Raw genomic sequence first — 25,615 nt, forward strand, 5'->3', positions numbered from 1 at the left:
GAAATGGTAGAAAGGGGTTTGGGCAGAACATCAGGGTGGAGAAGGGTCCAAAAAAAGGATGGGGAGGAAAAAGGTTGGGGAGTTGGGAGGCCCCTTTGTCTCCTCCAGACAGCAGCCCCCATCTCTTCTGAAACTCAGGAAATCATGGTGGGGAAGCAAGGCTCAGAAGGGCCTCATATACAGGTGTAGTAGTGTATAATAGAACCAGGTTCACTAGAACTTGTTATGTATGCCTTTGCTAGAGGGGACAAGGTCCTTCGTGCATTTGATTTAATTCACTGTACTTTAGCTATCCATGTAGCGATAGAGGGAGCATATGGCTGCTTCCTCAATAACAGAATGCAACTCCAAGTAGCATTCAGTAAATGAGGTAGGGTAGAGCTCTTGTATATCTGTCTGGGGAAATTGTTGTGGTGCGATTTTGTCCGGGAGAACATCATCCATAACTTTTTTGGAGCAGTGACGCAATTCTGCTCAAAAAAGGGTGCAAGGAGGGGCAGGACTAAAAATGTGCAGTAAATCAACTGGCAAAGCTCTGTATCCCCAGCATATGTCTGCTGTTGATGGAAACAACTGGTGTAAGGCCTTTGAATTCTATACCAACGTGTTAGTAGTTTAAAACTAGATTCTTGGTATTTTGTACCAATCAAAGTTTTGTGTGCAAAGAACTGGAGTGCAATGTTAACAGGAAGTTTATGAAGATAGCTCAGTCATTTTTTTCTGCTTTGTTTTTTAAGAGTTTTTATTTAAAATGGTAACACACACAAAAAAATCAAAATTTTCTTTTACAAGTCTTTACAACAAAATGAATATTTAAACCCATAATTAAACTCTTTTTTTTTTTCAGATCAACTGCATTGTTTTAATAGCTACTTTAATGATCTTGTATCAAGTATTCATGCAAAAACAAAATAATAAAAGATGCTTGGAACTCAGAATGATTTTCACAAGGATTGAAACATTGATCATAACTTTGTGCATGGGGCATAATTATTCCTGATCCCCAATCAGCATCAACTTCACATCATAAAGCACAGATAGGCAACTTTAATGACGATGTCTGTACACAGGATAGAACGCCATCTAACTTTTTTTTTGAATGGAAGAACTACAATACAATCTGTTTTCATAAATATATAAATGTATATAAAATTTGTGGAAGAAAAACATTCTATGGAGAGAGATCATGTATTCTATTCACTCACGGAGCACCTTTCCTACAAGTAAATACTTTGTAAACTGCCTGTAATATCAGCGATTGCAGAAAGTTAAAGTACAACTCCAGTTTTAAGAAAACATACATTGTACAGATTTTAGCAAACTTCTTTTCAGCTGCTTTACTAATCTTTATTCTATAGACACAAGGCTCCTAATGTCATCACATATAACACAGGACTAACATTCATGTCATCAGGGTGGGACGTCGCTGCTTGTCCTTCTTTCATATGTGATGGAGCCAGTGTGAGGGGCGACAACAGGCTTGTCAGAGATTGGCAAGAAGGAAACATCTAGCATGGAAGAAGACTGTAGGACCCTAGGTAAAGGAAAGTAATACTCTGTTTTATATGATCCCCTAAATAAAACAAGCATTTGATGCTAGCTAGTGTCCATTTTAATTAATGACCAGCATTAGGCTTTAAACCTTATAAAAAAGTCTGTAAAAGTACATTTCTACTACACCTATCCATTTTTCCTCCCGATTAAAAAAAACATAAATTTAATAAAAATTGTTAACACATGTTGCAATGCAGTTTGCATTGAAAATTAACAATGTTTAATGACATTTTGACGTGCATCATGACACGGGTTGATGTGTATCTTACCACATGCATTTTGATAAGCAATGGAAATTAATTAAAAAAGATTGCATGGGTGTCAATCCAGCCCAAATACAACCTTACCAGTTCCCACTTTCCAGCGACTCGCATCTTCACTTCATTGTAGAGCTAAAAGCACGGGAAAGTCCCTTTGAGTTCTTTGCAGATCTTTAGACAAAACAGTGAGCCAATTACTAAAGCAGAGGCATGATTATTTGGGAATCCCCAAGTATAAAAATGAGTACTGAGCCCTGGTTGTACAGAAGCAAAAAAGTTAATTTTCTGGCAGTTCCAGAAACCCGTGGACAGCTACAAACTGAAATAGATAAATAATTAAACAATAAATGGTAATGTGGCTTGAGTAGAAAATTTATAAATGTTATGTCAATGTTTAACAAAACTGAAATGTTATCTGTAAAGTGAAACTTGCATCAATTTTAAGTAAAATCCTAAGAGAAAATACTGTTAGCTGTCCACTACTACATTTGTTGGGGCTTATGTGGATGGCCTTTTAAGAGGCTATCCAAACTGTACTTTCATTGGACATTCCTATTAAGAGACTTTGCTCCATGACTGGTAAAACAACCAAGTGCACATGCAAACCATGCAGGTAGGATTTGGTAACCTCTAAGTTCTCTTAGTCAAAAAGGTCTCATCTTTATTTCCCTCTGAAACTGATTTCACTTTGATTACTGGAAGCTACCCTAATGCCGCGTACACACGAGCGGACTTTTCGACCGGACTGGTCCGACGGACCGAGTCCGGCAGACAATTCGACCGCGTGTGGGCTTCATCGGACCTGCAGCGGACTTTTTCGGTCGAAAACCTGACGGACTTTAGATTTGGAACATGTTTCAAATCTTTACTTCGGAACTCCGCTGGACCCAGTTCCTATCGAAAAGTCCACTCGTCTGTATGCTAGTCCGACGGACAAAAACCGACGCTAGGGCAGCTATTGGCTACTAGCTATCAATTTCCTTATTTTAGTCCGGTCGTACATCATCACGTACGAATGCGTCAGACTTTGGTGTGATTGCGTGTAGGCAAGTCCGTTCATTCGGAAAGTCCGTTGGAAGTCCATTGGACCAGTCCAGTCGAAAAGTCCGCTCGTGTGTACGCGGCATAATAAGACAAGTGATAAGCAGCTGGGGAGGGGGGATTGGCCACAAAGTCGGGTCCCTAAGTAACCAAATTAAACTAAACTAATTTTAATGAAGCACACAGAAAGGGCTTTTTGGCTAAAAAAAGTAATACATCTTACAGAGTCTGCACTTATTGAATTTTTTACATATTTAAAAATGACTGACAACTTCACTTTAAGGACTACACCTAAAACATATATTTGTTAGTTCTTGTTATATCCCAGTAGGTAAAGCACCTTGTATTTCGTTAAAACTGATCAGAAGTACGAAGGTGAGATCTACTCAAAGCCCTTATTTCCCTAATTTAGATCTCAAAATTCTGCAATAGATTCTATAGGCAAAATCTTTTTCCAGGCTGGGTATTTTTTCTTTGTACCGATTTTATACTTTAGCACTTTTTGACTCACCAAAACAAACTGGCAAAATCTATTTTTTTTTATATGTCCAAATGTCTGTATGTGCGTTCAAGTCAGATATAAGTCAAATGCAGCATTTTTTGTGTAGGAAAAAAAAAAAAAAAACACATTTGCGTTTTAGATCAATTTGAGTTGCTTCTGACCCACCTTTGATTTCTTCCTGACTTGCTGTTTTTTATTTGCATTCACAGAATGGGAGAAAACAGTATGAGGGTAAAAACAGGTAATGCAGCAGCATACGACATGCTCTGTTTACCCAGATTTGCACTGCTCCATATGATTGAAGCCAAAAGTTAAGCACTGCATTCCAAATCCTTTAAAAGCACATTAGCGTTGACAGGAACTCAATTGAATATTTTGTAAGCAATAGGGAACATCTAAAAATATGAATTGTGCCAAAGCAGTGCCCTGAAACATTTACCTCTTGTCTGGAATTCTTCTTGAAAAATAGCAGGCCACTTGCTTGTGTATGAGGGTGTCTAGGCATGTTCCAACAACCTCATAGCTTTATATCTGTGGTGTGAGATCTAAGGCTCTGCTGCTTTTGGCTGCTGGTCTCGTGAGATTTGTTGATGCTGCTACTGTGCTGCTCACTGCTCTCCTTGCTGGAGGCTCTGGTATGAGGAAGCAAAGCCCTGCCCCTATAAATATGGCTGCCCTACACAGAGACACAGTGAACAACAAGCATGGTAAGTCAGTAATGGGGAAATGATCAGCTGCAAGGAATCCTCAGGCAATACTGGTGACTAGTCCTTTGTTTTCTGTCTGGCTTTTTGGATGCAGTTTCCAGAGTTTGGGTCCTCTTTAAAAACTTCAGTCAGAAGCAAACAAAAACAGTGTACATTTATAGAAGTCCTAAACCACCATTTCCAACAGAATTTGGAGAAGGACTTAGATGAAGCTAATGTAATGGTTTCCATGTTTTGTCGACAAATTTTTGGGCTTTTTCTCACTGGCAATTCACCGATACCAATTACTACGTCCATGTTTTACAAGCAGGTAAAAATGCAGCTTTGTGGAAGATAGGGTGAAACAAACCCAAAAAAATAATGGCGCCCTTAGAAGGCCTGGTGAACATTAAGCAGCTGATATGCACTCCAGCCTAACAATTTACACCCATAATAAAAATATTAGCATTGGGTGGAGAGGTTCCCTTAAGTTGCGTAGGCATCCCCAAAGGGTGATTTCCATAACAGTGATGAAGTTTTACATTCACAACTGTACAAACAACGGAAGATCTTCCTATAAATAGGTGGAGGTAGGGTAGGCACAGCAATACACAGACGATTGTCAAGTCACATTCCGATGGAAGCTGTATTGAATCTGCAGACATGAAATTCATGTGTTGTGTTATTTTTTTACTGATCTGCTTCCAGCTGTGTATCCACATACTGGAAATGGGCACCATCACACAGCACAAATTGAGGGTTTTTCCTCTTCCACACAGTGAATGAGTCAACATGCCCTGGCCAGTTGGGCAGCCGTATCCTCTTCACACAGCAGAAATCCTCAGCCAATGCAAGCTGGAAGTCACGTGACGTGGACTGCCCCCAGGGATTGGAAGACAATGTTTCACCAAGCAGTTCGCCCACATGGAACAGTGTGTGTCCCCTGAAGTAAGCCAGACAATCCAGAGAAAAACGTGACGATTCTGGAAAAGAGAAGACGATGTGACATAAAGCTCCATCCACATAGGCCAAGATCAAGTGTTACGGATTGATTGTGCAATGCTCGTAAATGACTAGACTGATCTTAGCATCTCCTAATCACCCTTTTAGATTTTAATGTGACTGATAACAAATATATTTATGCAGTAGAAGTTTTATTAGCCAAGATTTTTCAACATACCACTAATTTTGTCCTTGCTGAAAGATTCTTGAATAGTATGCGTTAAAAAGTGAGTGTTTCCATTGCAGCATGTCTATAATGTAATGAATAAGATTAAAGTAGTATTAAAAACTATTATTCAAGGTTTCCCTCTAGTGCCAATGTTATTTTTTCTACTTTTGCTTCCATACATATATTTTTTACATTTTTAGAAATGACTGCTGCTTTATCAGACTCCTGCTACTAGCTGCTTCCCAAAATGTTCCCTTAGGGAGCACACCTTGTTTACATCATGCATGCAAGAGCCAATGACAGGGAGATCAGCTGTCAATGAATATGGTGGACAGAGCAGCACTGCAGTTTACATATGTGGCTATCTGTGCCGGCTCTGCATACCTGTAGTCCTGGAAACAAGTATGCAAAGGTGGCTCCAAGAGGACCCTGGAAGGTATGGAAAAGCTAGGGTGTTTTAAGTTGGGACAATGAAGGGAATGTGGGGCTGATATCAGTATAGCAGGAGGGTTGCATGCGTGCCTCTCCCTTGTTATGGAGATATCAGCCTGCATGGCTGGCATGCCAGGCTGGTTAGTTGGGGAGACAGAATTTTTTTTTTTTTTTAGTTTCAACAATGTTTATTCAGTTTTTTGACAGTACAGATTAAAGACCTTGGCAATATTTCAAAACAGTGTACAGATTTTATAGTCTGTCTAACATACAGTATAGGCAGGGACAATTCACCTCCTGCTATCTTGAGGCTATTTATCAAAGGTTCTGTTGTCGACTTTGCCTTATCTACGTTGTCTGTGTTGACAGAATTTTTTTTTTTTAACAAAACATAACATAAAAATGACACCAACCCTCCTAGTGCTAAAACTGCGTATAAATATATCACCAGCGAGCCATTGATAAATACACCCCCCCCCCCTAGAGATTTGAAGATTACGATTAAGCTAGCCATAGACATGGTCATTTTTCACCAACTTTATACATTATCCATCCACTAGGAATCAAAGACATGATCAGAAGTATTTGGCAGAAACTAAGCAATCTACCTCCCACAAGTTCAATCAACCACCAACCTTCAGTCAATTGTGACGTCCAAACCGGGCAATAAATTGAAAGCTTCAATACAGTTTATTGAAACATTGAATCAAGAAGGGAAAAAACTAAGGAAATTTCATAGAAAGCAATTGGGTTATACTAAAGAATAAAAAAGCCCTGAAAACAGGAATGTAAAAAAGACTATTTTCAATTGTTTTTTTATTTTTTTTCAATTGAAACCTTTTTGACAATAACTGGAACTGAAAGTGTGATCAGTATATTAAATTGCCATGTGTATGGCCAATTTTAGAGGGAGAAAAGATCAGCTACTGCAATTACTATGCCTAACTATTTGATAGATATTTAGATAGGAGACACTTAGGCATGCTTTGTTGTTACCCAGTCGTTAGATTTGTAGACTTAAATGGTGTCAAGACACGGTAAAGTACAACCATTGTGTAGAACTGCAAAGCGGGAAGCAAAGCCTAAATGTGTAATCAGCAAATATGGCTGTTCTCTGCCTCTTTTTTTTCTAAAGATAAGAAAGGTGTTTAAAATACTAAACATTGATACAATTATTTACATCAACCTGAGCTTTTCATATGGAAGAATAAAAAAGCCCCGAAAACAGGGATGTAGAAATGGCACTCTGCAAGTTGTTCCTTATGCCTGCCAAGCATTCCCCAGATGCCAGGGCTGAATGGTATATCAGCACACAAGCGGAGTTGCCAGAGATAAATGGTGCCTGCAACATCTGCATAGGATTAGTACTATGGTTCAGGTGAATGCAAAGAAATGCAAAATGGGAATTTTGTTAAGCATTTTGTCTTTGCACTTAAGAAAACAAATGCAGTATTCTTTGCAAATAAACCATGTAATGAATACTCAAGCTCTGTGACGGGATATTCCACATACATCCATAAATTTCTGTTGCAGTTATTTTGGCATTTGGCTTTACAACAAAGTCTATCGTTCAAACTCCTAATTCTGAATCATGTACACGAATACACAGAGAATAGTGTGGTAAGGGTATGTGCCCGTTGCATTTAGGAGGAGGGGAGGTATTTGATTACTACTTTACCAAACTACATAACCAGGGAAAGGCAGATTAGGAAACTTAATTCTAGACTGATAGATGCCTCTAAGCCTGCATTTTAGAAAAAAGACAACATATGCAGTGGGTGGCACAGATGCCTGGGGCAGTACATATACAAAAATATATTATCAGCAAAATGTTCCCATGTCTAATAAAGGATTTCATGCTATCATCCTGCCTACCAGTACCATCTGTCTGGGTCCTCATTGTTGCTTTCATTGCATTAATGTTGGCAGAATAGTGTGCTGTATATATACAGCTCTGACTGTGGGTCCCTCGCCTAAAACTAAACTGCTAGAAGTGCGGGGTGATCATTTACCCTAGTCTTCATGTACTGACACAAACTGGGCAAACGGTGTCTTTCTGTTTCTTCTTCAGCCTTAGTATGCCTTTCATGTCTTTGACATCTAATGCTAGGAAGAGTCCTAAAAACGCTAGCATGTCAGTTGGGGTGCGAGGGAGGTGACACGAGACAAGTGGTCCAAAGGGGACTGGCTTTGGATGTCTCTCTCTAATTAGAACATCCACCATGAACTGTAATTAAGAAACAGCATATTTTTGTCATATTGTTGCATTTGCTATACAGGTCCTGTGGGGTGTACTTCAAATGCACACATTTTAGTAAAGGCCTAAGATTAACTTTTAGCTATTGTATGTCATTTGATGCTACAATTAAAATAGATTTTTCTGCATTATGATTTTAAGTGCAAGCTGGAAAATCCCTATGATCAGGACTCGTGTATAAATACTGCCCTCTACTGATCATATCTGCAGCACTCCCACCTACGGACACAGCAGCAGGATTTTTCTTGATATTCTTGTTGCTCTTTAAAGGATAAGTTCACCTTTTACAAAAAATAATTAATGCACATCTTTTTGCGTGTAAAAAAAAAAAAAAAAAAAAAAAAAAAAAAAAAAAAGCATTTATCATTTCTTTCACTGCAGTTTGTAAAGCATCGCACCCGCGATCAGGATATGTGAGTGCAATGCCTGGATCCTGCAGACACTTAGTAAGCTATCTGCCTGTACCTCAGTTATTGAATGGCAGGAAGAATCAATGGACTACAATAGTGCACACCAGCACCCTCGCAGTTCATAGGGAACTACAAGCCATCAGCTGCAATGGCTGACAGTACTTGTAGGCATTCATTGACAGGAAAAGGTAAATTAATGACGTGGCCGTGTGGGCGGAACCCCACACAGCCACGCTGTTGTCAAATTGTGACAGGGGGTGCAGGGAGGAGATCCCCTGCCCGCTGTCACAGAGCGGAGGGTAGCAGGAAGAGACGAGGCAGGAACTGGAACATGTCACATGTTCTACGCTATATACAGGTGGAACATGTTTCAAAAAGGTGAAGGCTAGGATTGCCTTTAAAATAATAATAAATGCACGTTTTGCAGTAAAACAAAAACACATTTATTATTTTTTACAGGAGCCTGCAAAGCATTGCACCTGCGATCAGTGGATTGTGGGTGCAATGTCAGGCTCCTGCAGACACTTCCACCACTTTTCTGTTCATACCTCTGTGGGCTTTCAGTTAGATTACTGCACTGGTAGTCCATTGAGAACTACAAGTCCATATGCCACAGTGGCAGACGGCCTTGTAGATTATTCATTCACAGATCTCTGTGAATGAATGATGCAGTTGTGCGTACGGACCACTGCGCAGCCAAGCCGAATTTAAATGTGCAGGGGAGAGGATCCCCCACATACTGTCACAGGGGATACGGGGCCCAGGGGCAGAGGGGAGTTGCTTAAGAACATGTTACATGTTACACCCGAAATAGAGGTGTAGCATGTTCCTAAAGTTGAACTTAGCCTTTACATGAAAGCATCTATATCCCATGTTTATAGTCCATCTATGCGAACAAAGTTGAGCTATATGTATGATAAATTATATCAAACAGTACGCTATTTATGTGACCAAATTTCATCCTCAACTCTTCGCTGTAGATTGTAAGCTCAAGAAGGGGAGGCTTTGGCTTTCAATAGTTCTGAATTTGTTAAATATCTTCTTTATGCAGTTGTGTGTGTTTGCTGTTTAGAGTTTGTTATGTATGTTGTATCGGGCCACCAAATGAACATTCCTGTATGACATTATTGTACATGTTTGCCAGGGACAAGGGGAGCTGTAAGCTCTGCAGACATAAGCTGTCTCAGGGGTACAATAAATTCCAGATAATCAATTGTTGCCTCAAAAAGGCTTAAGCTGGCCATAGATTGATCGTAATTTTGGACAGACAAATTTTGATCCATCTATGCCTGTTCCCCCTAGAGTCGAATGAGTATAGAAAGATGAAATAATTAAATTTGACCAGCATTGCAGCCAACCAGCTGCAGCGCTGATCAGTGTATTCTGACAGAGAAGGAGTCATCACTGTCAGAGTAGAATAACAAAGCATGGGGGGGGGGGGGGGGGGTCCTTCAACCACCTCGAATATGTGGATGGGTGAATTGGTTCGGTCCACTTATGGCTAGCTTAGTTAAGAGGCATTCGGAGAAAACTATACACATTTTGTTCAACCCAACCATAAGTGTTCTCTTAGTTCCATAGGCACCTTAAAGGACATTTGTTATACTTTCAACTAACCCCCCCCCTCACAATACACCCCTCCCTAAGGACCCGGAAGTCTTATACTGATCTGTCCTCACTCCTGCTACAGACACTGCTGGAAAGTCTCTCTGTTGAACAAATACTTCTTCTGAATCTGTGTGGAAAAATACTAATTCATTCCTATACAATATAGAAAAGCCATCCACTTTTGGGAAGCATAATAGAGTGTCTTCCCATAGGAATGGTGATTTTGTGCACATACACAGAAGAATAATCTGCTCAGCTGGAAGATTTTACAGTAGCCACTTTGTAGCTCCAAATGGCGGGTCTAAGACTCTAGGGGTGTACTAAAGGGAGCGGATACAGTTAAATTATAACAGTTTTCATAAATGAATTGTCACATTACCATGCATGCTTATGCAAACACGAAATGGTGCTGTGTAGTGTCCGTCTACTCTAAGAGAAACATTAACAAAGGAGTAAAGATTCCCCAACTGGCTGCTCCATGATTTTCCTTCTGTAGATAACCAGCCAAGGCTGTCTGCTACTCACAGATAAGACAATGTTCACCCATTCTGGCCAAATTTGACAGGGAAACCATACTAGTTTCTAGTCAGTTTTAAAGGCAGTCCCCGGGTTACAAACAAGATAGGGTCTGTAGGTTTGTTTTTAAGTTGAATCTGTTTATAAGTCGGAACAGGTACATTTTTTAAGTGTAACTCCAGCCAAAAAAACGATTTTTAAGCTTTTTGGATAGCATAGGGAAGGTATAACACCACTGTAATGTTTGTTTTGCTGTCTGTGCAGAAGATTTCACCTCACATTCTGTCCAAATGACAATTGGATTTTGAAAATTTTGGATTGTTGATGAAACAAGCCTTGGTGATAAAGCATCAGTGGAGACACCTTTTTCCCATAATAACTCTAATGCCCTGTACACACGATTGGATCGGACATTGATCGGACATTCCGGACACAAAATCTGTCGGATTTTGTGCCAAACTTGTCTTGCATACACACGGTCACACAAAGTTGTCGGAAAATCCGATTCTTGTTCTGAACGCGGTGACGTAAAACACGTACGTTGGGACTATAAACGGGGCAGTAGCCAATAGCTTTCGTCTCTTAATTTATTCTGAGCATGCGTGGCACTTTGTGCGTCGGATTTGTGTACACACGATCAGAATTTAAACAATCGGATTTTGTTGTAGGAAAAATTTTAGATCCTGCTCTCAAACTTTGTGTGTCGGAAATTCTGACAGGAAAAAGTCCGATGGAGCCCAAACACGATCGGAATTTCCGACAACACAATCCAATCACACTTTTTCCGTTGGAAAATCCGACCGTGTGTACAGGGCATTACAGGAGAGAATTTCCTTTCTTAGGGCTAGATTTCCTCTCACTTCCTGTTGTCTCCCTCCATTTGTAAGTAGGAGTCGTTTGTAAGTCGGATGTTTGTAACTAGGAGATCGCCTGTATTTAAAGCTGAACTCCAGGTAAACAGCTAAATAGACAGATGAAATACATACAGTATATGGGAGCTGTTTCTTCCTCTCCTAAGTCTGAGCTCTGCTGTACAGGGACTGCAAGAGGCTGATACAAAGTCAAAATCCTGTACTTACTCTGCTTATATTTAAAAAAAATGTACATGTATTACTGTATTTACGATTACAGAGCTGCATTCCTTTGAATATATTATATCACCTGGAGATTAAAGTGACACTAAGAACCCTTTCACACATATGGACCATCTGTTGACGGATGAAAAACGGACATCAATGCATCTCTATGGAAATGGACGATTATCCATTTGCTTCTGTTTACATCCGCTTCCATCAACATCCATTTTTTGGAACGGATCAAAGCCCTATTTTTCTTCCGCTAAACAAACGGATCACACGAAAAACAGATGTTAACGGGCAAACGATACGTTTTACATTCGTTTTTGCATTGGTAGTGGATGTAAAAAAACTGATGAAATACTGATAAGAAACGGATGAAAAACGGATGAAAACTTCATCCGTTTTTTTCTTTGAAAAAATGTGACTGAACTAAAATGTGACTGAACTGATGAAGTGAACAGTCCACATGTGTGAAAGGGGCCTAATGCTGGCCATACATGGATCGAATTCAGAAAGTTTCTAATTTCGCATCATTAGTGGGCCGCAGCAAGGGCCGATTTTCGTGCAGTCATCGAATTTGAGTGATCAGGCATGTTGAAATTTTTTTTAAATATGAACGATTTTCTAATCAATGATGTCAGAAATATAAAATCAAAAAAGAAATGCACATGAGCACAAGAAAAGAAAAATCCCAGAAAGAAAAGAAAATTCCCGGCCATGAAAATTCTTTTCTGTAGCAACATGAGGTGAAATTGAAGGCTTGGTTGGTCAAATTTCTAAATCAATGGTGCCATCATCGGATCATAAAACGCACAAAATTTCAGATTTTTTAAAGAAAATGAGTTCAGAATTCGACCATGTATGGCCTGCATAAAGCTCACATTTTAAAAAATTAAAATAAGGAGGTTATACTTACCTGCTCTGTGCGATGATATTACACAGAGCGGTCTCTTACCTCCTCTTTTATAGTTCCCCACCAGCATGGTCTGCTCCTTCCTCTGGGTGCCTCCTTAGCAAATCTAAGGGGGCACACCCCTGTGCACATGCTCCCCAGCCAGGCTGTATGCACCTATAGACACACACAGCGCCAATAAGTCACACCCCTGCTTCCTCCTCACAAAAGTTTGACTGACAGCAGCAGGAGCCAATAGCCCCTGTGGCTCTCAGTGCCTCCAGTGAGACCAGGAAGAGAGGAGAGCGGTACTTCAAAAAATTTTGTGTGCTTGACTTGTTTTGCAGATTGAAAATCTGGAGAGCTGTTATCTGTGCTAGTCGGAGAGGTGTGTCGCTCCTCTGAATCATTAAGCATTACATGTGTATAGCGAGGGTGCGGGCAATTTTACCCCTCCTTTCCTCCCCTGGTTCTATGCCCTGTCTGTCCCATCTTGTTCCCTTTCCCCCTCCCTCCTCTCCCCCCTCCCGTTTCCTCTTTCCTGATCCTCCCCGCCCTTCCCTCCCCCCCCCCCATACCTCCTGTTCCCTCCCCTCCCCTGGTTTCCCTCCCCTCCCCTTCCCCCCCTCCCCCCCCCCTCTTTATGCCCCCCCCCTGTCCATTCTCCCTCCCTACTACCCTCTTGTCCCTTCCCCTCTCCCCCCCTTCCCTGTTGTTCCCCTCCCCCTTCTCCCCTCTTTTCCCCTCCCCCCCCTCTTCTTCCCTCCCCCCCATCCCAATTTCCCTTCCCTATTTTCCTTCCCCATCTTACCCCCCTCCTCTTTCCTTATCCTTTTTCCTTTCTTTCCCTCTTGACCCTAATTATCTCCCCCCTTTTATACCAATGACTATCCTCCCCCTCTTTTACTCCCAACCAGCTAATATCAGACCCCTCAATTGCCATTTTGTTATCCATTTAGGGAACTTCGCACAATCCCCCTTGTCCGCCGCAGGGGAGTTATGTTTGGGCAGCTGGGTGCCGCACATATTCACCTAGATATAGGGTAAGCCACTTCCTTATTTACCTCTTATGATGTTTCTTCTACATGCTGTATTATATATTTTTGTATGCATATTGTCTGCATTATTATGTACTATCTTTCTCATAGATTGGTCCTCCTGAGGAAGCGGTAATACCGCGAAACTAGTCGAGAACCAGACCATTCTATACCCTGTAACAACAGATGCCTCTTGGGCAACTCTGAGCCTCTGTTTTTGCAATTTTAACAAGTACACTATGTAATTTCTTTCTTTGTAATAAATCCTTTTACTCAACTGTTCATTGTTATTTATCTGTACCGATATAGTCCAGTCTTTTCCAGGGTGGGATCATGATCGGGCCAACATCAGCCACTGTCCCCTTGATCCCACTCTTCCTTGTTCTTGTATATTAATTTGGATGATGGTACGTTCTTAACCAATTATTATTTTCGATTACATGAGGCTATACTCAAAATTTGTGCATTACATGTGTAGTTTGATATACTGCTTATCATGCTATTTACAAAAATTCATTACAGCGTTCTGTGTACAACAATAAGCACTTTTTTGGAAGCCAGGAGCCTTTCCTTTCTCCTGATTAGTTGTATATAGTAATGCTGTTAGAATGACAGTTTCAAGAGATAACTTACCGTCTGCATCCGGCCAGGCAAGGAATAAGGCTCTGTCTGGGTAATTCTCTAACAGCTCAGGACCTCCAGTCTAGACATAATAAGTTGTATGTTCAGTAGCTGAATCTGGGTCCTGTAACCAGTGTGACAATAAAAATAATAATACCAACACACAGCGCATGCAACAGCAAGTCCTTCCTTTACAGCTTTTAATTCATTCATTTTCTGCATTAAAACACAAATCAGCAGTGGGCTTCATGTGCAATAGAAGAGCAGAGGGGAGATGTTACTATAGTAATTCAATTCCAGAGGATGTGTTTTAGCACTGTTTAGAAAATAAAAAAACAGCCTGCATCATAAAAGATCTACATTGTTAATCAACGTTTGATATCAAAGCAACTATGTGTGAGGCAGCTGGTCATCGCTAGACTGCGTATGGTTTATCCATGCCGATCACGGTATCACCATTTCTATAGCAACTACTGAGGGATAGATTGTCAGCTTGCTTTCTTAATAACTGCTTCTTTAACATTTGTATAAAAAGGTCAAATCTAGAAAATTTTCAGTTTTATGATCTGTTAGTGTGTAACCAGTTTTAATGGCCAATTTGAGTGCCAGGCTTAGCGTGAATTGACCACTTTAACCAAAAGACATGCTACTTACGACAGTCACAGTTATGTATGTATAAGTATCTATAACCCCATAGAAAAGAAGACATTCATCTCAATTTTCTGTTAGATCGACTTCTGTCAAACAGGCTTGTTGCACCATTTTTCTTGCTCAGCCGCTGATCAGTGTATTCTGACAGCAGAGAATACCACTGTCAGCATACAATGTCCCAGCAGGGAAGATTCCTCTCTTGTGTGGATGAAAGAATCAGTTTGTTTTGTTTTTGTTTGTTTTTTTCGTTCAGTGCGCTGGTTGATTAAAAAAAAAAAAAAAAAAAGAGTCATCTATTTGCAGTTTTAAGATTACTATGCTTCATGCACTCATTCTTGAAAAGGGTTGGTGATAGATTTTTTTTTCAAGCAATTAGCTAGGAAAATATAACTTTTCACCATTTGTTAACCACTTGCATACTGGGCACATATACCCCCTTCCTGCCCAGGCCAATTTTCAGCTTTCAGCGCTGTCACACTTTGAATGACATTGCCTGGTCATGCAACACTGTACCCATATGAAATTATTATTTTTTTCACACAAATACTGATGGCCAATGATAGGCTGAACTGATGAGCACTGATAGGCTGCACTGATAAGTGGCACTGAAGGGTACTGATAGGCGGCACCGAAGGGCACTCAAAGGCATCACTGATAGGTGGCACTGATTGGCAGCACTGGTGGGCACTGCTTAGCAGTAATGATGGGCACTGGTAGATGGCACTGCTTAGCAGCAGTGACTGTCAGTGTGCAGGACCGATGTCCCGTTTACACAAGCTGGTAAATTGGCTTATTATTTTCTCCTCACGCTGTCAGCGTGAAGAAAAAAAAAGCTGATTACCGGCTTCTGTTTACATCACGTGATCAGCTGTCATAGGCTGACAGCTGATAACGTGGTAAAGGGCCAGGATCAGCCCTTTACTCCAATCTGTGTTCAGCAGAGTTGCATGGACTCGGTGATCACAGAGCACACTGCCCGCGCCGGGAGCACGCAGGCAGCGCAGCTATAGCTATCTTTCGGCTATAGCGTGGGCCTGAAGAGGTTAATGTTTAATGTCTTCTCTTCTGATAATCTCTTGAATACGTAAATATGTTCTTCAATGAATGCTTTTAAAACCAATTTTGCATAAAGTTTATGAAAAGCTTGTAACTTAAAGTGGTTCTAAAGCCTCAAGGTTTTTTTACCTTAATGCATTCTATGCACAATGATCCAGTGATGCGCACAAGAGCAGCAGCTCTAGCCACTGTCTCCCTCCTCATTGGGCAGATTGATAGCAAAGGGAGGATATAAGTGAATATAATTCATTCAAAGACAGATAACCAGCAAATGTTTTAATGGAAAGCTTTAGGTTATATCCATACTTTTGTGGTACATTACTGCGTGTGTGCTAATGTGCATTATGTAATGTATTCTCTTGAATAGGGTACCTGTGCATTGTGGCACACTGTAATACAGGCACAATGTAGTGCCATTAAAGTGGAAGAAAAGCCTAACTATGTAAATTCTTAAATATGTTCCCTCCCCCCCACCTAACCTATATAAAAAAAATATCTGTGTACTTACCCATTCTTAATCCTCTCCAATCACATAATCCTGCAGATCTGGCTCCCTGTGTAAGGAGATACATGGGAGAGGGGTTTGGGACTTTATATGAAACATGCAGCCAGGGAGGCAGCCAGGGAGGCATCACGGCAGGAATGTGCCTGGCAGGTAATATTGAGTTGTGACCTTATATATTGCATAGTAACATAATACATACAAAAATGTAAAATGGGTAAAATGTATTCCATACATAACATGGCAGCATAATAGCATAACAAGTCATATTGGTTCACAATGATATCATCATATAAAACACCAAACTCATTATTGCGTGTCTCCACAATAAAAAAAAAACATGATTTAATTTGGTAAGATCCAGTAGAACATAATGTTGGTAACAATCTTGAGATGTAAACAAAGGGGCATCTAATAGCTCGATGTGTTTCGTGACTAACTTCCACTCTTCAGGAGCAGATGCAGGATAGGTGTCTATAAAAATGTTAAAAATCAAATATTCAACTGGGTATGTCTATAAGAGGAGGAGGGCAATAATACTTAGGACTCCTAAGTGAACGGATAAGATCCAAATGGTACACAGTGTCCACAGGAACATCAACCACAGGGAGTCTCTTATGTTTCATATAAAGTCCCAAACCCCTATCCCATGTATCTTAGCAATTAGGGATCCCAAACCCTCTTTTTTCCTTATTGGCTTATCAGGGATGAAAGCATGCACCAATACCTAGTACATTTTAACATCTTTGGTACTATCCAGTGTTAGCACTAGTACAGGTGTTTATACTTTTTTTTTACTTTTCAACTTTTCCATGTCTGGGTTATGATTCTAGATAAGTGATAGAGGAGTGCATATAGGTTCAGTTTTATACACCTAGAATTCCTACCACACCCCATGACATGCAGATCCTATGTCTTTGTTTGCAGGTGTGTTGGGCTGTTCTGGTCCAACTGTGGTTTTTGCAGCCCCAAGAGCTATGATTCGCTCCAGAAGTCCTCCCCTTCCCTCTTGGTGATGCGAGGGTTCGGGCAGGCTTCCCATTGCGCATCAACGTCACTCCCCCAACGCCATATGCGCTACGTCATCACCAGTGGCGTTGGTGCGCCAGCATTGCGTTTTGTTATCGGCTTTATACACGAGGTAACTTGGCGCCATCTAACGAGCGGTTCAAACTGCTCAGCTGGTGGCGCCTCTCCTCTTATTGGCCACTGCATGACGTTGGTGGTTACCCCCAGTCACATTGGAGTATTTATACTCCACATAGCCCAACGAGACACTCCCTGTGGTTGATGTTCCCGTGTACACTGTGCACCATTTGGATCCTATCCGTTCACTTATTATTGTGGCAGTCCTTTATTTTTCTTTATTGTTTTCTCCTTAATACCTTTGCCTTGGTGGCTGGTTTCTTACCCTACTCACTAGTAGCCCCCCTTGTTGGTGTACATTATGTTATTTTCATCACTTTTCAATTTGCTTTCTATCTAGGCCCTGTCACATTACATTTGAATACCCTTATGGTCACAGCACTAGTACACCCCTGACTAATTATTAGCCACTATGTTATATATCTTCATGTTTTATTATATTATATACAAATTTACAATTTTCCTTTGATGGGCTAATTTCATGTGGTTCACATCATCCTTGATCATCCAAGGGGGATTCTTCTTTGGGGACTGCGTTTTTTCTTGGTTTTCCATCAGTGCCATGGGGGTCACTGCCTCAGCTCCCGGGGCTAATGACCCTCCCAGCTAGCCCCCCGCTTTCCACGCCTGTGCCCAGACTCATAGTTGTTCTGTAAGTATGAGTGGGGGATCCACCTGTGCATCTTCCTTTTCCTCCTCCTCTTATAGACATACCCAATTGAATATTTGATTTTTAACATTTTTATAGACACCTATCCTGCATCTGCTCCTGAAGAGTGGAAGTTAGCCACGAAACGCGTCAAGCTATTAGATGCCCCTTTGTTTACATCTCAAGATTGTTACTAACATTATGTTCTACTGGATCTTACCAATTTAAATCATGTTTTTTTTTTTTTTATTGTGGAGACACGCAATAATGAGTTAGGCGTTTTATATGATGATATCATGGTGAGCCAACATGTTGCTATGCTATTATGCTACCCTGTTAATTATGTATTATGTATGGAATAAATTTTACCTATTTTACATTTTTGTATGTATTATGTTACTGAGCAATATATATGGTCACAACTCATAATTACCCACCAGACACATTCATGCCATGATTCCTCCCTGGCTACATGTTTCATGTAAAGTCCCAAACCCCTCTCCCATGTATCTCAGCAATTAGGGATGAAGGCACATGCACTGTGCCTCATATAAAGTCCCAAACCCTCTTTTTTACTCCCTGTGTAAGGAAGCACTTGACAATGGCTGTGAATACCTGGTGCCGTGAAGTCACCCATAGGCTCCCATGCGGCTCCCTCCTCTTCCCTGCTGCAGTCACTCACTGACAGGGGAGCTGGAACTGCAGGCTCACGTGATCGAAGTGGATAAAAAGTAGGCAATTATATAGATCTTTTTTTATACAGGGTAGCAGGATAGGCAGGGGGAGGGGAAACCGTTAAGAATAGTTAGTCAGTTAACTGTTTAAAAAAAAAAAAAGAATAGTTAGTCAGGATTTTCTTCCATTTTAAGAATGAATAGCACCACAACATTCAGGGTAACGTGTCCTTTACCACATTGCCACATTGTGAACGCAGCCTTACAGATATACGGAAGACATGGTGTAATAGCATTTTACACTAAGCTGTACATGCTCTTTCCATAGTCCTTGTAGGTGATCTTACCATGATCTCTGTGTAACGCATCTCAGGTGGAAAAATTCGATTTTGGTCAAAAGCAACTACGTCAAGCCCACGACTCTGCAGTAAAAATTCCCAGTAGCCAGTGCCCTGGATAAAGAAAAGCCACATTTACAAAAGAAAAGCAAAATAAGCATGTAATGGTGACAACCATAGTACAATAACATTCATACCATGTCAAGGATCTAGAAATATAGAGACAGTTTGTGTTGCCTCTCAGCACCAGGTGGTCCCCTTTGAGCTATGGGAAAGTGGAAAAATGTCTTCCCATAGAGGTTAAAGTAACATTAAAGCTTCAGTTTCCTTTTTATTAAAATAATAAACATGCTATACTTACCTGCTCTGTGCACCACAGGCGCCCCAGGCTCCTCCTCTTAGGCAAGTGCCCCCCATAGAAAGCCTCTTTCTATGGAAGCACCTGTGCGGACTCGCTCCCAAACCGCCCTGTCTGCATCCATTGACAAAGACTGGGTGGCTTGGCCTCACCCCCATCACAGCATTTGATTGACAGGAGTGGAAGCCAATGGCTCCTGCTGCTGTCAATCTGCTCAGTGAGGAGGGAGACAGCAGCGAGAGCCACCGATCTCGTACACATTGCTGGATTGGGCTCAGGTATGTATAAGAGGGGGGTTGGGTTGATCGTACAGCACAGGTTTTTTTTTTGCTAGAAAAAAAACTTAAAGTGGTTCTAAAAGCTCAAGGTTTTTTTTACCTTAATGCATTCTATTCTGCATGCATCTTCCTCCAGCACTACGCACGAGAGCCTCAGATCTCCGGGGACTCTCATTGGCTGAGCCAATGGCTCCCGCTGCTGTCAATCACAGCCAGAGAGCCAATTAGGAGAGAGAGAGGGGTGGGGCCGAGCCCTGGCTCTGTGTGTGAATGGAAACGCAGAGCAGCAGCTCAGGAGCAAGCCTGGGTGCCCCCACAGCAAGCTTCTTGCTGCGGGGGCACTCGGCAGGAGGGAGGGGCCAAGAGCGCTGGTGGAGGACCCGAGAAGAGAAGGATTGGGGCTGCTCTGTGCAAAACCATTGCACAGAGCAAGTAAGTAAAAAAACAAAGCTTTAATATCACTGTAAGGCTTTAGAACAACTTTAAGCTGACCATACAGGGCTCAAATTTTATCAGGAACCAGTTGAAATTTGAGCCATGCAAGCATCCTCCGGCTCGACAAAAGTTGATCAAAAAATTTGCTGAGCCGGATGGAAAATTCTTAGCTGAACAGAGACTGCATCCTATCAGGTATTTGGATGTTCAGGTAATCAGACAGCCGTATGTGGAGCAGCAGAGATTTCCCCATCCAGGCTAAACAGAAATTAATTGATTTATTGGCACATGGGCCAAAGAGAGAATGCATATTGTGTATGGCTAGCTTAAAGTGTTATTAAAGTCCTGATTTTTTTTGTTGTTTAAAAATAACAAACGTGTTATACTTACCTGCTCTGTGCAGAGGTTTTGCACAGAGCAGCCCCGATCCTCCTCTTCTCGGGGCCGTTGCTCCTGGCCCCTCCCACCTGCCAAGTGCCCTCACAGCAAACAGCTTGCTATGGGGCACCCGAGCTGCTTCTCTGTGTGTCTATTCAGACACGGAGCCGCGGCTCAGACCTGCCCCCTCTCTCTACTCATTGGCTCAATTACTTTGATTGACAGCTGATCACGCTCGCTGCTGTCTCAGCTAAAGAAGAGGGGAAAGTCCCTGGACAGTCGAGGCTCTTGTGCAACATTGCTGGATCATGAGTATGGTAAGTATTGGGGGGGGCTGCAGCACACAGAAGGTTTTTTATCTTAATGTATAGAATGCATTAAGATTAAAAAAAACTTCTGCCTGTAGAACCACTTAAAAATGGTGGATGCATGTGTGGGTCTCATTTGAGCTCCATGTAGGCAGGAAATCTAACACTGCAGATTGTTTCATAAATTTTCATGGTCAGTTTTCTCACATCAGGTCCCAGGATGTGCAGGCTGTCTGTAGAAATCTTCACTGCAGGTTTGCCTTGTCCTCTTCCTGCTGCTGAACTTCTATCACTGTGGGGGGTTAACAGCTTTGGATCATTGAGATCAACTGCATTTAGGTGATCCGATGGGGACAGTGAAGTTCTTTCACAGATTACATCGTCTGTGAATGGGGAGAGTCTGTTACAGGCAGCGGAATCAGTGAAAGAAAAGCGGATCACTAGTTAGGCCTCATGCACCCTGCAGCTCAAAAAAGCTGCTTCTTTAGAGGTTTGAGCTTATTTTTCTCTGCCTGAAAACTCCCCTCCATTTTAGCCTATGTATCCATGCACACTATTTTTTCAGGAGTTTAGTGGCAGGGGAGTTTACAGGCAGAAGAAAAAAAAACATCACTTGTGCGTTTTGTAGAGGAGCTTTTGAGCATAAAAAATGCTCAAAAGCTCCTGCGCATTACCACTCATCAACTTTAGGCACGTCCCCGCGTTCAAGCATTCTAATGGCTAGAATTCTGGCCAATAGAATGTATTAACGCCAGACATGTGAAAGCACAAGAACACCCACATAAAATGTGACTTTTTACCACGTTTTTGCTGCTGCTAAACTCCTGTAGGAGAAAAAGAAATTGAAAATTTTCAACTTAAATTCTACAGGTGCAAGGCCAATGGACCCTTTGTTAATGGAGAAGAAACATCCTGCAGTAAAACAAGGCTGTGCAGCTACTTTATCACCATGTAACTAATTATAATAGATTTCCTGGAAGGATTGGTGAAGATAACCTTGGCAGGGTGCAGGGCAGTGTGGTGGGTGCGAGGAAATTTGAACAGCAGTGCAGTGGGTGGTGTGGAGGACAATGTGGTGTCCTTGTGGTGGGCAGTGTGGTTGGTTACACACAGCTCCTGCAGACACCAGGCAGCAGTATGGAGAGTAGTGCATAGCGTGGTGGGGTGCTCACAGATCCTGCAGACACCAGGAGACCACGTAGATGGTGGTGTGGTGGGGTACACACAGCTTCTGCAGACACCGGGGGCAGTGTGGAGAGTGATATGGTGGGTAGTGCATAGTGTGGTGGGGTACACACAGCTTCTGCAGACACCGGGGGGCAGTGTGGTGAGCATTGCAGTCAGTACTCACAGCTCCTGCAGACACCAGAAGGTAGTGTGGAGAATGGCATGGTGGGCAGTGCATAGTGTAGTGGGGTACTCACTGCTCCTTCAGACAACGGGGGGGGATGTGGAGGATGGTGGGGTACTCACAGCTCCTGGAGACACCAGGGGGCAATGTTGTGGGTAATGCAGCGGATAATGTGGTTCGGTACTCAACGCTCCTGCAGATACCAGGGTGTAGTGTGGTATGGTGGCTGGTGTGTTGAGGTACTCATTATTCCCGCAAACACCAGGGGACAATGTGGAGGGTGAGTGGTTTTGAGGAGTACTCACCATTCTTGCAGACACCAGGGGGCAGTGTAGGGGATGGTATAGTGGGCAGTGTGGTGGGGTACTCACTGCTCCTGCAGACACCAGGGGCAGTGTGGAGGGTGGGTGGTTTGAAGGGGTACTCACCAAACTTGCAGACATCAGGGGGCAGTGTGGAGGGTGGGTGGTTTGAAGGGGTACTCACCAAACTTGCAGACATCAGGGGGCAGTGTGGAGGGTGGTACAGTGAGCAGTGTGGTAGGGTACTCACCGCTGCCGCAGACACCAGAGGGCAGTGTGGAGAGTGGTAAAGTGGGCAGTGTGGTTGGGTACTCACCATTCTTGCAGACACAGGGGCAGTGTGGAGGGTGGTACAATAGGTGGTGTGCTCACTATTCTTGCAGACACCAGGGGGCAGTGTGGAGGGAGGTAGAGTGGACAGTGTGGTGGGGTACTCACCACGTTTTGCAGACACCAGGGGGCAGTGTGGAGGGTGGTAGAGTAGACAGTGTGGTGGGGTACTCACCACGTTTTGCAGACACCAGGGGGCAGTGTGGAGGGAGGTAGAGTGGACAGTGTGGTGGGGTACTCACCAGTCTTGCAGACACCAGGGGGCAGTGTGGAGGGAGGTAGAGTGGACAGTGTGGAGGGGTACTCACCTGTCTTGCAGACACCAGGGGGCAGTGTGGAGGGAGGTAGAGTGGACAGTGTGGTGGGGTACTCACCGCTCCTGCAGACACCAGGGGGCAGTGTGAAGAGTGGTACCGTGGGCAGTGTGGAGGGTGGTACAATAGGTGGTGTGCTCACTATTCTTGCAGACACCAGGGGGCAGTGTGGAGGGAGGTAGAGTGGACAGTGTGGTGGGGTACTCACCACCTTTTGCAGACACCAGGGGGCAGTGTGGAGGGAGGTAGAATGGACAGTGTGGTGGGGTACTCACCACGTTTTGCAGACACCAGGGGGCAGTGTGGAGGGAGGTAGAGTGGACAGTGTGGTGGGGTACTCACCACCTTTTGCAGACACCAGGGGGCAGTGTGGAGGGAGGTAGAGTGGACAGTGTGGAGGGGTACTCACCTGTCTTGCAGACACCAGGGGGCAGTGTGGAGGGAGGTAGAGTGGACAGTGTGGTGGGGTACTCACCGCTCCTGCAGACACCAGGGGGCAGTGTGAAGAGTGGTACCGTGGGCAGTGTGGAGGGTGGTACAATAGGTGGTGTGCTCACTATTCTTGCAGACACCAGGGGGCAGTGTGGAGGGAGGTAGAGTGGACAGTGTGGTGGGGTACTCACCACCTTTTGCAGACACCAGGGGGCAGTGTGGAGGGAGGTAGAGTGGACAGTGTGGTGGGGTACTCACCACGTTTTGCAGACACCAGGGGGCAGTGTGGAGGGAGGTAGAGTGGACAGTGTGGTGGGGTACTCACCAGTCTTGCAGACACCAGGGGGCAGTGTGGAGGGAGGTAGAGTGGACAGAGTGGTGGGGTACTCACCACGTTTTGCAGACACCAGGGGGCAGTGTGGAGGGAGGTAGAGTGGACAGTGTGGTGGGGTACTCACCACCTTTTGCAGACACCAGGGGGCAGTGTGGAGGGAGGTAGAGTGGACAGTGTGGTGGGGTACTCACCACCTTTTGCAGACACCAGGGGGCAGTGTGGAGGGAGGTAGAGTGGACAGTTTGGTGGGGTACTCACCACCTTTTGCAGACACCAGGGGGCAGTGTGGAGGGAGGTAGAGTGGACAGTTTGGTGGGGTACTCACCACCTTTTGCAGACACCAGGGGGCAGTGTGGAGGGAGGTAGAGTGGACAGTGTGGTGGGGTACTCACCGCTCCTGCAGACACCAGGGGGCAGTGCAGAGCACACAGCAGGTCCAGCACCTGTGGACTGGGCACAGAGAAGGAGAAGAGGATCTGCAGGCGCTGACAGCTCGATTCTTCCTCCAGGCTCCGTAGAAGGTGGAGAAGTTCCTTCCTGCGGGGGGCGGACAGCAGGGGGTCGCAGAACCTGTGCACATCTGGGGGGAGCTGCAGCAGCTTCCAGCGGAAGAGGTCATAGTAGAGATTCTGCCCCTTGTGTTTCCTCTGCTCCAGAGTGTCCCAGTGCAGTACAGCGCCCATAGAGGCCGCCATTCTCCCCCGGCCGGTCCACCTCCTGCACACTGCTCGGCGGACAAGTCAAAGCGGCGCCTCCGGCCGGGGAGCTGAGAGAAGTGAGACGAGAGAAGTGAGACAAGGAAGGGAAGCGGAGGAGCCGGCAATCTCAGTGCTCTGCTCCCACCTGCTGGACATTGCTGGTAGTGCACGTTGTGAAAATCCGTAAACACCCAATGCTGTGTTGGTGGGTGCTGTATTTGGTGGGTGGAAGTGTTGGCACACAGTTGGCATGTTCCTGGGTCTACTTCAGCTCTTAAAGCGGCATTGACATTCTGAAAAAAAATCTAAAAGAATTGTGGCTGCAGTAAGAGCATGAATTAATTCATACTACGCTGTTTAACCACACAGGCAGTTTTCAGGCGTTTTAGCGCTAGAAATAGCACCTGAAAACTGCCCCCGAATCATCTGAGAGCCCGAGTGCTTTTACACTGGGGCGGTGCGCTTGCAGGACGTTAGAAAAAGTCCTGCGAGCAGCATCTTTGGGGCGATTTGGGAGCGCTATATTTAGTGCTCCCCAAACGCCCTGCCCATTGAAATGAATGGGGCAGTGCTTCCGAAGCGCCGGAAAAATCGCTTCAGAAACACCTCAACATGGGCACTTTTAACCCCTTCTTTGGCTGTTAGCGGGGGTTAAAAACGCCCGCTAGCAGCTGAAAAGCGCTGCTTAAACGAGCGGAGCCTTAGCACTAATGCACCGGTGGCCCCCGTGTGAAATAAGCCTTAAATCCTGAAGATTTTACCCCCTCTCATGACCAGGCCATTTTTTGCTATATGGCATTGCGCTACTTTAACCACTTCCATACCGGGCCTATTCTGGCACTCCTCTTCTACATGTAAAAATAATTTTTTTGCTAGAAAATTACTCAGAACCCCCAAACATTATATATATTTTTTTTTAGCAGACACCCTAGCCACTTAAGGACCAGCCTCGTTTTGGATTTTAGGTGTTTACATGTTTAAAACAGTTTTTTCTGCTAGAAAATTACTTAGAACC

General features: G+C 43.5%; 1 protein-coding gene across 8 annotated transcripts in view; it reads right to left on the reverse strand.

Moving 5' to 3' along the window:
* Positions 1 to 726: 726 nt before the first annotated feature.
* LOC141129087 (uncharacterized) overlaps positions 727 to 25,615 on the reverse strand; it is a 146,438-nt gene continuing 121,549 nt past the window's right edge. For 2 of the 8 annotated variants that reach the window (XM_073616866.1, XM_073616865.1), the window contains exons 4-6: positions 19,092 to 19,196; positions 14,079 to 14,148; positions 727 to 5,026 (exon numbers count right to left, since the gene is read on the reverse strand). In XM_073616866.1, coding sequence (XP_073472967.1) covers positions 4,734 to 5,026; positions 14,079 to 14,148; positions 19,092 to 19,196 — 468 coding nt within the window. In that variant the 3' untranslated portion in view covers positions 727 to 4,733. Of the gene's footprint in view, positions 5,027 to 5,210; positions 5,297 to 14,078; positions 14,191 to 19,091; positions 19,197 to 24,294; positions 24,949 to 25,615 lie in introns of those variants that run through there. The other 6 variants (XM_073616864.1, XM_073616861.1, XM_073616862.1 and 3 more) reach the window with 6 other exon arrangements.

The sequence above is a fragment of the Aquarana catesbeiana genome, linkage group LG02, assembly GCF_042186555.1.
Source record: "Aquarana catesbeiana isolate 2022-GZ linkage group LG02, ASM4218655v1, whole genome shotgun sequence".
Classification (NCBI taxonomy): domain Eukaryota; kingdom Metazoa; phylum Chordata; class Amphibia; order Anura; family Ranidae; genus Aquarana; species Aquarana catesbeiana.